A 16,563-nucleotide genomic window follows, 5' to 3' on the forward strand; every position below is an offset into this window, starting at 1 on the left:
CCAAAACCTCCCGGAATTGCATTAGCGATTCTATTTTGTTTTCTCGATCGCTTCATTCGCAGACTTGCAGATTCCGGGTGTTTATAATGCAGGTTATTATTCTTATTCTGTCAGTGCGTAATGACCGTCTTGTGCGAGGTAATGGTTGTTCCTGGTAACACTGGCAGGTGACCCCGGGCTCGCCGGCTGGGGAGGGAGGCAGGGACGAGAGGGCAGTGGCTGCAACAATAGCAAAGAGGGACAATCCATCGTGAATGCCGTTTGAATACGCTAATAGGATAATAATATTGTAATATGCTAATTAGATGACTGACATTTTTTTCCCTGTAAGGCAAGCGGCTGAGTGATGGTGGAGGCAGCTGGGGCCCGGGACAGGGGGGAGGCTGGCCGGCTGACTGGGAAAGCGGCTTGGGCTGCAGACCTGGTGAGGGCTGGGAGAGGGGACTGAGGGGACGAACAACAAGAGGCGATCAGTAGGCCAGGACTGACAGACGGGCTTGGGAAGGCTGTGGAGTACCAACACCAGAGAGAAACACCTGGGGACTCACGGAGGTTCTTGTAATGAGTCGAACTTCATAAGATAACATAAAAAATACCTTGATATTTGACGTGTGAGAGTGATGCTTGGTTAAGGGACTACGGAGCTATGAGAGGCGTAGTTTTAGGCCCTGCCAGTGCTGGACCGGCAAGTCACGCCAGCCCTGTGCTCCGCGGGCCCGGCTGTCGCATGACCTTCGACGCCTCCCGCACAATACACTACGACTGCCGAGGATAATTTGAATAAATGTCACAGACCATTATTTTGACCGCGAGTCTGCCGGCCATTTTAATATTCGCATACCCACTAAAGGTCATGAATGCCTAATGGCCGGCCAGCCCCGTGGAAGGGACAAAAGCCTCTCTGGACAGAACGACGCCTGAAGAATAGATATTACATTTCTTTATTATTTTTTCTGCATGTCGCTTTTTTTCACTTTTCTTTACACATGTCTTTTTATCGTGAGGGACAATAAAGCAGAGAGAGGGAGGGAGCGAGGGGAGGAAGGAGGAGAACAAGGATAGGTTAACATCAGAAAATTTCAGGCGCAATTGTATTCATGCATCAAAAGGAATTATGTTGATTATATATTTTTTTTCTCTCTCCCTCTGCGGACGTGTTTTGTGGTGTCTTGGCGCTTACAAAGACGGGCTGTGTGTGTGTGTGTGTGTGTGTGTGTGTGTGTGTGTGTGTGTGTGTGTGGGCGGCTGAGTGGTGGTCTTGCGGTTGATGAAAATTATTATGTTACACCTGTATGTTACGTGTCGGTTGTTACCTGAATGTGTGTCGCCAAGGAGGAGGAGGAGGTGGAGGAGGAGGACGGAGAATAACAGAAAGAGTAAAGAAGAGGGTGACACAGGCAGCGCTGAGAGAGGGTATCAAGTAATGGCGGGGTCAATGAAACCCGTAAAATTTCAGTGGATCTCCTAGTATATTATGACAGAGAATACTTGACTTGCCGGAAAATAAGAATGCCTCTTTTGTTATTTTCTCGTTCTTTTCCTCCTCTTCTTCTTCCTCGTGCAGAAAGGCATAAGAGCTTGAAAGCAAATTAGAGGAACGGGAAGAGAAGAAGGAGAAAGAAAAGCAGGAGGAAGACGAGGAGGAGGAGGAAGAGGAGGAAGAGCTTGCAAGGTGACCGGGAGGAGCTCAAGAGGAGACAGTCACGGCTATTGAAGTTTTTGTGTATGTGTAATTGAAATATATTGGCCAAAGTTTTAATGTAAAAAGTTCCTCGGTGGAGTGTCCAGGAGCGAGGGGGCGCTGGTTCCGTGGAGTGAGGCTCTGTTCCTGAGGGCTAATTGAAACATACAAGCGACGACCTTCTGCCTACCTCTTAAGGGGCGTGAGGAAGAGTACAGATCCCTTCAGCTTGCATGCAAGAATAGTATATTGGTTGCTCGTACATTACTCTCCATTACTCTTGTTTCCGCTGTCATGTAAGAGTAGCTATATGTCCCTCTCTTTCGTCTTCTTCTGCCTGCTCTTGTACGTAGTAAGTGGAAATGTTAGTACGCTTGTGTGAAGTATGTGTTAATTGGTTGGTAGAGTTAATTCTCTCTCTCTCTCTCTCTCTCTCTCTCTCTCTCTCTCTCTCTCTCTCTCTCTCTCTCTCTCTCTCTCTCTCTCTCTCTCTCTCTCTTTATCACTAATCACGTCTGTCAGTGACGCTTAACCCGCTGATAGTGTCGCGTCACACTATCACGCTCTTCCTGCTCGTTACAGTCACGCACTTCTGTAACTCTATATCACGCACCGTCTATGTCAACACTGCTACATTTCCTGGTCACTGTTGCTGTCCATCTAGTAAGACTCATAAAACCAATGGTATTTCCCCGTTCCGCGCCTCGTTGTAGCATAGAGCCAGTGTTACCCATGTCTGACCTGCCTGCCTACTTGCTTGCTTGGTTCCGACCACCACCACCTGCCTGGCCCAGCGCTCTAGCCATCTCTCACCGCCGTAGCCATCTGTCTCGCCACTACCCCTGCCTCGGCTGAGCAAAATACTGTTCCTCATTTTTAGGTAGCGGCATTGTTCCTTTGTAATGGAAAAAGTTCGCAGGAGAATTATGGGAGGATGTGGAGCCATCAGGGGCAACAATGGACAGGTAATTTTTGTGGAGTAATTTTACGCAGTTTGCCCACAAGTTTGTCTTATCATAATATATGCGAAAATAATTGACAATAATGGGAGGCGGACCGTATCAAGCCACTTCTTCTAGGCTCCTGCTGCAGCTACTCAGGTTGTGAATAGTCTCTCTCTCTCTCTCTCTCTCTCTCTCTCTCTCTCTCTCTCTCTCTCTCTCTCTCTCTCTCTCTCTCTCTCAATCATTCATAAATTCTTCCTTTTCTTCCTCCCGTTTCTTCATCTATTATTTTAATCTCTTCTTCCTTCCTCTCCATATCTTCCTTCTTCCTTCCCTCTTCCTCCATTACTGAAACTCCACCGAGCGTCCCTCCACCGATCATAACAAACCTTTTTCCTACGCTTTATATCTTACTACGACAACTACGACAAAGACTACAACAGCTGCAGCAGTAACAACAACCAGCGGAGTATGTATGAGTGTGTGGCGGTGTACAGGGAAGCTCTGGGAACAAAATTGGTGGTTGTCGGCCCATGTGATTATCTCAAACAAATGAAAACACGACATTGAGTGCAGAGTTTTGTTTGCCGTCCTCGTAGAAAATGAGGTCTGGTCACGATATAATATTGTAATGCCTATTGTTGCTCGCCAAGGTCGTAATTACCTCATTTTTGTGCACTAGGTGATTGAGGAGCCGACTGAAGGAGCGCTACAGTGAAGGGAGAAGTTATTATATATCCTTTTTCTGTTTGTGCGTGCGTATATGTATGTGTGTGTGTGTGTGTGTGTGTGTGTGTGTGTGTGTGTGCGTTGCCTCCCATCCCTCCCCTCCTCCACCGCCGCCTCTCCCTTCCTCCCTCCTCGCGTAACGTCACTTTTTTTTTAGTTTTTTGTTTTATTTTTACTCCGTTCCTGCCCGATGTGTTCTGTAAATAAGGCAGAAAAATCTACTTTCAATTATCCTCAGATGTAACACGGCAACAAGAAGCGGCCAGATTGTCTTTTTTCCCCCACATACCTCTTTTTTTTTTCATTAATCTTTCCATTTCACCTGCATTTTTCTCACCTGCTGATTAAAGGTTGCGGCAAGAGTCAAAAGGATAAACCATCGGATTCAAACTCCTCCTTTTTTTTAAACATCTAATTATTTTGTTTAGTCGTGGTGTGTTTCCTTCCACCTTTGTGATTGCGTGAGAGAAAGAGTAAAGCACACCACACATTCCTGTCCTTCGTTATTGATTGAACTGATTGATTGACTGACTGATTCATTGACTGATTGACTGACTGAGCTCAAAGTGGATCAGTATAAGTGGAGGTCCATTTGGGGGGATGGATGGAGGAAATGGGGTAGAGGTAAAGGGATAGAGGATGGGGACGTGCATGGGAGAGAGACAGAAGGGAGGGTTAGAGGTGCAGGGAGTCAAGGGGAAGGATGGGAGGTGTTGGAGCAGTGGTCACTTTACCATCTGTGTCTTCCCTTGTGAAATATGTGTTGGGTGCCGTGGACACCGCCGCAGCTGCCGCCGTGTCCCTCGCCACACATTAATTGTCGTCAAATGTCGTCATGAAATTATTATCTGCGACCGACACATACGGGACCCACTGCCTCGCTACTCTCTCTCTCTCTCTCTCTCTCTCTCTGCGGTAACCCATGACATGGAAACAAAATACTTTCCCGGGATTTCCTTTCATGCTTCCTCCCGTTAAGATCTCACGTCTGCCGTAACAATGGATAAGAAACAACCCTCCAAGATGACTAACTCGTATTACCGAAAGACAATAACACACACACACACACACACACACACACACACACACACACACACACACACACACACACACACACACACACACACACAAGTAAATAAGAAGCACATTCCTGAGACGTATTTGTTTTTCATTTTCAAGCAAACTAAATGCGTAAAAAAGTACTAGATATAGGAGCAGCGTTGAATGGTAAGTGTGCGTGTCGTCCCATGTATGGTAAGGTAATAAGGCCACACCGACACGCCTACCAACCTTCCCAAGTTGTATTCTATGGATCATACCGGAAGTCATCAGACCCATCCTGTCAAATCCTCGACCTCTTTTTTTCCCGCTTCCTAATCCACCGCATCGTTGACATAAAAAAAAATGTGTTCCTTTCTATTCGCTTTCTATCTCTCGTTTCTCAGCGTTACTTACATTTTCCCTCGCATAAGCACTTATGTTTAACCGCCTGCATGCGTTAGCTACTGACCTTTGCTTCCCTCATTTTTCATTCGTTCCCTGGTGTTACATTTCTCCCCCAGCATAACCAGAAACGCGTACATGTGTCTTTCGTCCATGACTGATATGTTGTTGTTGTTTTCCATCTCGCACACGCCTGAAGCCAAGGAAAAGAGGCAAAGTAACCTTTAAACCTTGATCGCATCCGCAAACGTTTAGGTCTCTTACCTGTGTTACCTTTAACAGACTCCGGTAGAAGTTTTGAGCTCTCAAGACTGTTTTTGCGAATAGCATAACAAGGATTCTCCATAATCAAACATCCTTTTAGAATCCAACTAGTCATCTCTGTGGCGTTTGAAAATGATACTAATGATCCCCTTAAGACATAAAAAAAAAAAACGAAGCCATGTCTAGACTTATTACACTACCTTATAAGCTTTAAAAGTGTTCGTCCCTTTCTGACTCCTTGTTTCTTTCCTCCCACAGACACCTACCAAGCACAGGTGCAAGCTGCCTGGCAGAAGAGTTGGAACCAAACTCAGTCCCTCCTGCAGAATTTGCGGTTCAGGGAGCGAGGACCTCTCAAGTCGTGGCGGCCGGAGACCATGGCTGAGGCTATTCACGCCGTGCTGAAGGAAGGCCTGTCGCTCTCCCAGGTGTGTGTGTGTGTGTGTGTGTGTGTGGCTTTGTGCGGGGGAGCTCTAGTGTTAGGGAAGGGAACTTGGTATGTCGCTCTGAGTAATTCACGTGCTCTTGTCCGTCACGAGTAGCGATTCCAGAACTTATCGGAACAGCTCAACTTTCTCAGTGCTGGTATCATTACTGTTATTATTATTATTATTATTATTATTATTATTATTATTATTATTATTATTATTTTAGTATTACTATTACTATTAACATGTCAGAAAAGATGAAAAGCCATGTTGTGTTTTCAAAGTATAAACGGACTTGCTTCTTTTAGCATTTAACTTTTAGTAATGATAATGACAACAACAATGATAATAATAATATCGATAATAATAATAATAATAATAATGATAATAATAATAATAATAATAATAATAATAACAACAATAACAACATCAACAATGATAACAACAATAATAATAGCAAGAGAGTATTCATCCTTCCCGTGATTGCATCATGCCATAACACTTGACTCTATTAATTAAAACATGAGGTAACCTGATTAATTTTATTACTCCTGAAACCGCCGGTACATAATGTGATGCCGTGACGCAAATTAAGCTAAATTTACTCCAAAAAAAATGTATTTGTACATAAGTAATTCAGATCCACGGGATGTCTGCATTTAACGAGAGAGAGAGAGAGAGAGAGAGAGAGAGAGAGAGAGAGAGAGAGCTTGTTTATACAAAGATACGAGATTACTTTTGTTCTTATTACTTTTGTCTCTTGATTGTCACTGTCGCCTCCCAAGTAACCAGCGGTCTCTCCCCAGGCGGCCCGGAAGTACGACATCCCGTACCCAACCTTCGTGCTGTACGCCAATCGAGTGCACAACCTGCTGGGGCCGTCACAGGAGCCCGGGGACATGAGGCCCAAGGGTCGCGGCCGCCCTCAGCGAATCCTGCTGGGGTCGTGGCCTGAGGAGCAGATCAAGGGCGTCATCAGGGCTGTCGTGTTCCGAGACACCGCTATGTTCAAGGAGAATGAGCACAAGTACGGCAGCGGCAACAAGACGAAGGTAAGGACAGACAGGTGTAGTGTGTGTGTGTGTGTGTGTGTGTGTCTCGAAACACAGTGCCGAGGACCGGCCCTTCACTGCTGCGTTTTTTTTTTTTTTTTTTTTTTTTTATAATGTGACAATTTGTCAGAGTAAATTTCGCTTCTCGTAATACACATGAACCTTCTTACCATGCCGTACTTGCGGTATATGTCCTCCATTCAAACAGAAGCTGCAAAATCATGAATGCAAAATATTACGTGTATTTGTTTTGTTTTATTTACAAATATCAAGCAGCCTCCAAGGTTCTAGATTCCGTTACTACAAGTGTGTAGGTTCGTTGCTTACACTGTGAGCTGAAAGAGAAGCATTTCATTGTCACTCAAACACTTGATTGTCTCGCAGTGAAGGTCAGTCCCGCCAGTATTCTTTAGTATTGATTTATTCACTACAGCTCTCAATTGAGCTTATTGTCACATTTTCAAGTATTTCTTAGCTTTTATACTTAATTGTTACTTCAATTTCTGCCACTAATTGCACTAAGACTATTTTGAGTCTTTTTTATCACCTTGGATTTTCCTTCAGTGAGTTTTGATTCATTGCATGAAGATGATGTACTATTTGCAAATTTGAAGCACTAGGTGTACTTTTCATAATGGCACAAATTATTTTGTAATGTTTTCCCCCCATTGTCTATTAGCACCATCTCTACATACAGACAAACAGCAGGAATTACAGTGTTATGGAGATTAGTTTTCTGAGTGTGTTACAGAGGTGTTGTACTGCTAACGTCCATATGACTGGGTGTTACTCTTAGGATTGTGGATTAATGTTCTTATTTATCACTAGTTTACACTTGATTGTAGAATATCATGAATAAAAATCAGCATAGTCTTAGCTCTTCACTGTAGGATCAGTGAAATACTAATATGCTCTACATTTATACAAAGAATGGTCAGAATGTTAGACAGTAATTAGTAACCCATTGCATTTCAAGGAGATATTTAATCAGACCAAATAATTTCCTTACATGCCATACTGCCATAAATGTTCAGGCGTCAATCACTTCACACATTTTCTTCAGGAGAGTGTGGTGAACAGGTATCTGGGGAAGCTTTTCTGTTGAGTCACATGGCAGAACAAAGTATGTAAGAGGAACTATGAAAGAAAATTTTGAGGTGAATAGGAAGCAAAAATTATAATTATGTGATTAGAGAAAGGTATATAGAAAATTCTAAGTCAGCATTATCCCAAAGAAGAAATTCCCAGAGAGTTTGGATAACAGGAAGATGAGCAATAAAAGGGAGTTAATACAATTTTTCATACCTGATATCAATACACCAAGATCTTCAGTAGAAAGCAGAGGGAATTCACTATACATTGTTACTTAATATGTGTACAAAAAGAAGCTAGGTAGAAGTATAGTGGAAAACTATATTTTTCACACACTGGATATTAACACAAAAAAGAAATTAGATAGGAAGATGCAAACATGTTCTCCTCTTCCCCCTTCTATGCTAGATAAGTGTGTATTTTTACTTACTAATTTGTCCTCACTAGTGTGGTTTTTATCATATTTCTCACCAGTAACAAGAACCACAGTAATGTCTCTCCCTTAACCTGTAGATCACACCCCCCCCATTCAGCATTGGTCCTCCCCCACACATGTAGCATTGGTGTTCACTGTTCTCCTCTCTCTTTATCTTTTTAGGAGAACAAGCACCCAACCACGCCCAAGATGCAACGGGTTAGTATTGTTTTATCATTCATGTGTTGATGGTGGTGATGGGATGATGATGGTGATGAGTAATGTGTAGAATGAAGCTACACACAGTGGTTCCTCTAAATGCACTCAATTCTATTATCATGATTTCCCTGATTTGCCTAAATTGTGCATAATAGAGATCAGTTTGAGAGATTTTTGCAGGTAAATGGCATGAAATTGCTGTCCTTTGTTATGCATTCTGATTCTGACTCAAAGTTTGATAAGTAGATACATTGATTAGGTAATGACAGTCATAATTTTATCATGTTGTAATGATTCAGTCTATTTGAGTATTTCTTAAACATTATAAAAATCAGTTCATACTCTTCCAGTTATAAAATGATTTTCCTTATTTGTATTGATACTCTTACATCTATAAAATTTAGCTATAAAAAGAAAACAAATTATAATCAAACTAGACTTGTATTAGGGATAATTTCCTGAGAGATATACTATATATAGTCATGATATGAACACCTGTCATAGTTCCACAGCTCATCTGGCTTCATATAGTATTCATCATGACCTTTCTTCTAACCTTGAGTAATAATTGGGAGTCAGTAATGTAGCAGCCATGTGTTTTATCCCAGAGGAACAGATTAGAAAAAGTAAACCTCATTTCTTGGACTGGAAGATTCAACAGTACCCTCTAGATTAGTTCAAAGATTATAACCTACTGGGATTATATATTTTTAAGAGAGACAAATTAAATTCACATAAAATCTCACAAAATATTTTAATTAATTTCCCTATAGATTTTTCCTGTAATAGGAAATTGTAAATTGTGTACAAAAACTTAAGTGGAAATTTTTCTTTTCAACCAGGAGGACCCTAATGCCATTCCAATGAAGCCCAATGGTCCAGCTCTTCCCACAGTGTCTGGCATCCTCTCCAGCCTCAACATTGACAACCCAGACAACAACAGCAGCCTCTCCACCACCCCCAGCACTCCCATTCCCACCACACCAGCCCCATCAACTCCAGCACCTTCAACTCCCCTGCAGACACCCTCCACCACACCTACTGCCACCACCCCCATCGCCCTGCCCCTCACCACACCCCCCACACCATGCAACATGATCGCATCAGCAGCTGGAAGTCCTGGATCGGTGGACACACGGCTGGCCACCTCCACCATGGGTAGCTCCTCTCCTCCTCTTACCTCCAACTTGGCATCAGCCTGTCTCACCAGCAACACCCTCACATCCACCTCTGTTACCTCCCCAATCTTTAGTGTCTCCACCACCAGTAATGGCAGTATTACCAACACCGGTGCCACTGTTGCCACAGGGAGCACTGGTGAAGAACCCCCTCCAGGGAGTCCATCCTCAGGGGTGCTGCAGAGACAGACACCACCTCAGCTCACACCTCAGCCACAGCAGCAGCAGGGAGAGGAGGAACAACAGCAGCAGCAGCAACTCCAGCAGCAACAACAGCAACAACAGCAGATGATGCAAGACCAGCCGAAGCTAAAACAGGAGGAGGATCTCCCACAGAATTTTCAACAAGATCCTCAGCAGCAACAGCAAGATCAGCAAAACCAGCAACTACTACAACAACAGCAGCAGCAGCAGCAGCATCAGCAACAACAACAACAACAACAACAACAACAACAACAACAGCAGCAGCAGCAGCAGCAGCAGCAGCAGCAGCAGCAGCAGCAGCAACAACAACAACAACAACAACAACAACAACAACAACAACAACAACAACAACAGCAGCAGCAGCAGCAGCAACAACAACAACAACAACAGCAGCAGCAGCAGCAGCAGCAGCAGCAGCAGCAGCAACAACAACAACAGCAGCAGCAATGTATTAAGAAGGAGCAGCTTCCCACAGTGCCACAGCAGCAGCAACTCCAGTCACCATACTCTATGCAGCGGCCGGCCACCCACCCTAACCCCCTCCATAACCCTCACCAGAACCCTCTTCAGTGTTCCAGTCCTACCCAGCATCCTGCAGCTGCTCTTCATCCTCAGCAGCAACAACAACAGCAGCAGCAGCAGCGACACCATAGGCCACAACATCCGAACCAGCTGCAAAACCAACTAAGCCAGGCCCAGATGCCCCAGAGGCAGATGCCCCAGAGCCAGCGTGGGCCCCCTCAGCGCCACCATTCCCAGCATGCCCAGCTAGGGGCCCTCCTGCCTGGGGCACTCACCTCACCTCTTGCTACCTCTCTGGCATCCCCAGTCCACTTGGCACGCCTCTTTGGTGAGGGAAGTCATCCCCACCTGCCGGCCCACCAGCCACCCCAGCATCCTGCTGCCCCCATCAACCCCTTCCACCCGGGCTTCCCCCGCCAGCCTCACCCATCCGCTGCACTGCAGGTCATGAATGCAATGAACAGCCTCAGCCCTCACACCTCTCGAATTAATTCCAATGACCTTGATGCAGCCTCAGAGGCACTCCTGTTCAGCAAGCTGACGAACCCTCAGATGAACCCCACCCAGGGTAATGGGGATGTCATGGCCCGTGCTGGGCCTCATCAGAATCAGTATGACAATCATGGAGATGCTGCCTCCCTCACCAACATGGTTAACCGTGCATCGCTAATGTACCGTGACGGCCTTGACGCTATCAAAACTGAACCTGAACCTATTCTAAATTGAATGATGGCAAACTTATAATATTATTAGCCCATGTTGTTTAGAAAAGTTGAGATATTCATAAGCTGATGGGAAATGCATTGCTGGAAGAAAGAAAAGGAAACTCAGCTGACTGAATGTGGCCCCATACAGCTTGTTTGTGTGTGCAGTGTCTAGACATTTGAAATGTGTTTAATGTGTTGGGACCATATTCCTTTAGGAGAATTTTGCACACCTCTTTATAAGAGCATATTTTAGATATGTAAATAGTAGAGAGGACTTAGCATGTAGGATTACATTTACATTTGTCCATAATTGTTGGGCATTACCTCATAGTGAAACTCATTTATACACCATGTCACTGTACAAACTGGACATATTAATAATTCCCTGTGTACATAAAGATGGTGACGAGTGTATGTACATATATGTGTGCTGCCTTGCACTCTTCAAGTTGCTTGAGTAATAGATTTTTGTACCTTTTTAAAAGGTAATGTTGCTTTATTTGTTACATCAATGATAACATGTGACAAAATAACTGGGACACCAAGTTTACTAGAATGTTGATTTATTTGCTATGCTATAGTTACAGCTCCATTCAGTTGTTGTTCTGTCCCTTTCAAGAGGGAGTCAGTAGCCATGACCTGTGACAAGCACATCTCCCTGCCCATATATACACTAGCAACATTACCCAGTATTTCCTGAAATGCCCCTCACATAGGCAAGAAGGACTCATTCCAGACACCAAAATCAGATGATCACCCTGAGTGTTGAGATTATGTACTGTGTGTTGGCAATCTTGTGTTGGTACAATATATGGTAGAATTTTCAGTGTATTTAATCCAGGTCTTAGTGAAAACCCAGGACTGATATTTGGACTATGCGAGTACTATCATTATAGACTTTCATGAGCAAAGTGATTGTTATACTTGTTGATTATGTGATGTGCTACTTTGTTTTGGACATTGATCCAAAATGTTGTTCTTAATTTCAAATTTATTTTATAGACATATACAATTATATAACCAAAGTATACATCATAGGTTAAGGCTATTTTAATACTTATAGTTTGTAAGATGATGTGTCTAGACTTAAGAAAATGAAGATGTTGCACTGACAGTGTTCCCTGCTTCTGTAGCAAATGTACGATGACAGTTACAGCAGTGTCCGGGCAACGCCGAGCCTTCACAGATAGTGAGGGTTACCAGCCAGCTATGAGGAGCAGGGTCAACATTGATGTTTTAGATTAGATGTTACCAGTATACTGTGACATGTAGCAGCAGAGAGTCTGGCTCGGAAACACATGCTAAGTGGTTTTCCTTATTTTATATACTCTCTGCTCTTTTTTTTTCACTGAGGCATTTTCCAGTTTTAGACATGTAATCTAGCTCCAGACTTTATTGATTAACATATTCCTTCACATCTTAAACATTCCCATTCAGATTTTCTGCTGCTTGTAAACCATTATCTTAATTATAGTTTTATGTTAATTATCATAGAGCACTCAATATGCATTTCTGTAAGTATAATCCCTTTTCAGCTGTTATTTATGTTAGTGATATCTTGTAATCACCACATACTCTTTAGGCTGCTATTGGGGATTTCCATCTTTAAGTTTATGACAAAACATTTACATGATTGACACTTAACAGTTCACAAAAGCAGTATATCAGGAATCCAAACAGGGCCTGAATACACAAGTTTGCCACATTGGCTCCCACTGACTAGCAAAAACTCTAATGATTCACAGGAAACCCTTCAAGAGGCACGCCCAGTAGTTGGCCTAATGTATATATTGTGATATAGATACTGAGCTCTGACCATTGAGCAGCAAGGGCCTGCAGCCGCCTCCCCGTGTGAGTGTGTCCATGTAGTAGCTTCATTGTGGTGTCATCCACCTCCCTTTAACTACTGCTGTGTGCATGTTTTGTTGGTATTTGTATTGTGGTTGGTAACATAGCTTGTCAAATCACTAATCAACGTAATTTAATGTACTGTTATCAGGAATCATATCTCAAAATCCCCATTTTATTATTATTTATACAGTTTAACAAAATTTCGAGAAGTTGATTCTCTGATGTATCTACTAAGTCCATGTAGATGAGGATAGACCAACTGGTAGGTATCTGTTTGGCCAGGTGCCATAGGGAGGGATGTGCCTGTAGATGCTCTAAATAAAATTAAAAAATTGAATATTCTTTTTTTTTTCCAACACTTCCCACGTGATGTGATCTCTGTTGGTGATGAGCTGGTTCTTGACCAGAGTGAGGCCTGGGCAACCTCTACCCCTCAGAGCCCTCTCTGCCTTCCTCTTCCTCCTCAAACGGTCACTTATGTCTTTACAATACCTAAATAACGTGCAGCTCATACAGATTTCATGAATATGCAGACTTATATACAATAAATGAGTTGAAAACAAATCATAGTCAACATTGATTAAATTGACCAATTTCAAGTTTACCATAAAAGGCTCTCAAATTGTACTAGAACTTAGAGAGAGAGAGAGAGAGAGAGAGAGAGCAGTTTCTTTACACGTGTACGGTAATGAAAGGCAATCTGAGAAGCATTAGCTAGAACGTAAGTACGAACACTGATCGTTCTTGGAAGAACTAGGTAAGCATTCAAGAATTTAGGTGTCAAAGAAATAAATTGTACTGGTGTATCACATACGAGCCTTTAGTACTATAGATGAACCCGCATGTGATGATACTGAGATACGGATAAAGAAATGTACAGATACCAGTAGCTAGAATGGCGAAGAGGAAAACCATGGTTAGTATAAAATGAGTAGAAATGAAAAGGTGTATTTATGAATGACCTAAAAAGTAAAGACATTAAGTGATCTGTAAGTAGAGAGCACAAGTTGTCTGCACAATGTATAAACAAGTAACATAAACTATAAGTTTATTCACTCAAAACAATTGCTCCACATATATGATAACAAACACCAATTAAACCTATAATAATCAATAGTGTATGATTTTGGTGTTATCCTTTTTAGATGGTTCGAACTGTTTCAAACTGAAGGTTCGATATTTTGTAGCCTACTGTAGCCTGCCTTCCTTGGCCCATATTCATATGACAAATGCTACAACTTTAGTAAGTCTGATATCCACAGGGTTTATATGTATTCCAACATATAACTGCCTTGTGTTACTTGATCGAAAACGTATGCTTCGATACCTCCACCAACTCTACACTCCTTATTTTCATCTCGACCACGGCGGAAGGAGGACGTTAAGAACAGCCGCAATACTTCAGGTATGTGTAGATCTTGCTGGTACTGTATCAGTAGATCAGAGGCTATTCATTTGCTGCTGACTAAAGGATTCATAAGAGTAAAGCAGAAAATTACTATTGACTACTCAGGTTTGAGAAAAGACAGATATCAAGCAGGGTGTTTGTGGATACTGCCTCGAACCCATCTGTCTCTCTTCCACTGGCGTTGACGAAGCAACATTTTTCAATAAATGCATGAAGCATAGTTGTTCATCGTAGCCCACAAACATCTTCCAAGCATTGTGATAAATATATATGTATATTGGATTTAGGTGGCTACAGTGCAAACTAGATGATGAGATAAGTTGTTTAAATTAGTAATTAAATAACCATCAAAGTTCTGGAACAACTATTCTGTAGAGATGGTCTTGCTGTTATTACTCATAAAAGAAAGCTATGTCTTTTAAATTAGTGTTCGTAGGTATTTATGAAAGTTTGCAAGCAAACCGCTTAATACAACGCAACAATTTAGATGCTAGAACAGTGCTTTCTATGGGGCAAGAAAAGGCATCGAAAAGTGGGAGCAGAGCAGCATTACACCTAACTGTGGTTTAAAATTTTAGACTTAATTGTGAAAAATGAATGACGTACCAATATTAAGGAGCAGGTTATTCGATTCATGGAGATGCTATGATCTACCTAGTGAGATGAGTGTACTACTCCTTACCTACATTGTATCTCCCGTAATCTCAAAACTGCCTTCAGAAATCCCAAGAAATAAAATAATAAGAGATTAGATACTATGAAAAAATACGTGGAAAATCTTTCTAATACGTCCGTGTCACTTACAGTAATGGAATTCACATATTTTGTAGAGGACTATGACTATGTTGGCTTGTAGAAAACACTAAAGTTTTGGTGGGGCCGCGTCTATGGTGGCTATAAATGGGACGAAAAGGTTTATATGCCGCACAGAATCTAAGTCCCACGGAGCTCCATCACACTCGGAAATGAGCATTGAGCAGTACACTGACTTGCATTTGTTTATAGCTGGGGTTTGTGGGTAACTGCTGAAAAGGAGGATTCTTATTGTGTATATAGTTTTTTTTGTCCAATGACGTGCAACCACCTCTTAACACCACGAGCTGCGCCAATGGGAATTTACTATATGTATTCGTACGCGGGGCACAGCTGGGCAGACAGGTGCACAAAGACATCTGTGTGCGCAGTTCAGCCATGGCCACCAGTGACATTAGTTGTAAAGGTTGCGAATTTGATTACTGGGAAATCATCGCTCCTGCGATGCAATTCAGTGTACAATCGAGAAGAGGACCAGCCAGGACCTTCATCCTTTCGTTAAGCCAAGGTATTGTGAAGAGGGGTATTAGTAGAGGTAGGGTATATTGTGTGAAAGGTATAGGTTAGGTTAGGGTTAGGTTAGTGATGTAGGGGGAGGCTTATGTAAAACTTACCTATATTTAGGGATATTTTCGAACATTTGGGGAAATTTTCCTAGATTTTTCGAAGTCCATATATCACTCAAATATACCTCCCTCCCATAAAATCCCCGATTCCCCACAGCTTGCTGGGACTGAGGAGGGATAATTTCAGTGAAAATTATTCTTGAATTTTTAATTTTTTCAAAATCTTTCTTGAAAACGGCGGTAGAGAATAGGGGGACGGATGTATTGTAAAGAATTACCAAATACGTTGAGCTAACCCTCCCCCCCCCTTTTATAAAAACATGGTTGACCAGTGTCGTCACCTGTAATTTTGATAAACGTAGCCACTCGTACGTGCGTAAGCGTATACATCAAAGTTGTTTTAATGGACACTACAGTGCAATAGACAATCGGAAAAAGTAAAGAGAGCAGGTACGATTAGGAGGGATGAGGGAGGGTGTTGGTTACGATGAAGTGAAAGAGCCATTTGTTAGTGTATGATTACAGAAAGACAGGCTGCTGTACGAAATCATCACCGTACATTGCTTAGTGGTTATGTTGTTCGTATGGAAACTTGATTAGCTCATTCTTACCTACACCCTTACTCGGCTTCACTGTTTCGAGTCTTGGATAATCTCGAAACATTAGCAGTAGTGCGTATGATTACTTAATTGAGTGACAATTATTCACAATATTCACGAATGAAGGACTGCATGCATTCACAAACTTTTGCGAGCCCTTTATTAGTTATCTGTTGGTTAACTTCTTTAGTACCATGGCACGTTTTCATATATTTATTCTGCTTAGTGCTTATTTGGTGATTTTATACAGCTTCGGAAACTTGTGTTGGGATTAAAATAGTGAAGGCCTTGGCCATTAATCTTCTAATCCCCATAATGTAAATAAAATTGTATAATCATACCCAAAATTTATAGAAAAATACATCTCTACTGAAGGGATTAAAAATTCAACAAGAATGCATCACCATCAATAGGGAAACTATTGTCTGCAGCTCTCTCTCTCTCTCTC

At 42.3% G+C, this 16,563-nt stretch overlaps 1 protein-coding gene across 1 annotated transcript in view; it reads left to right on the forward strand.

Moving 5' to 3' along the window:
* LOC123506723 (protein bric-a-brac 1-like) overlaps positions 1-13,066 on the forward strand; it is a 321,147-nt gene extending 308,081 nt beyond the window's left edge. The window contains exons 5-9 of the mRNA XM_045258993.1: positions 5,320-5,489; positions 6,296-6,541; positions 8,232-8,267; positions 9,110-9,619; positions 9,869-13,066. Of these exons, the coding sequence (XP_045114928.1) occupies positions 5,320-5,489; positions 6,296-6,541; positions 8,232-8,267; positions 9,110-9,619; positions 9,869-10,897 (1,991 nt within the window). The 3' untranslated portion in view covers positions 10,898-13,066. The remainder of the gene's footprint in view (positions 1-5,319; positions 5,490-6,295; positions 6,542-8,231; positions 8,268-9,109; positions 9,620-9,868) is intronic.
* The last annotated feature ends 3,497 nt before the right edge of the window (positions 13,067-16,563 follow it).

The sequence above is a fragment of the Portunus trituberculatus genome, chromosome 20 (genome assembly GCF_017591435.1).
Source record: "Portunus trituberculatus isolate SZX2019 chromosome 20, ASM1759143v1, whole genome shotgun sequence".
In the NCBI taxonomy this organism is placed as follows: Eukaryota; Metazoa; Arthropoda; class Malacostraca; order Decapoda; family Portunidae; genus Portunus; species Portunus trituberculatus.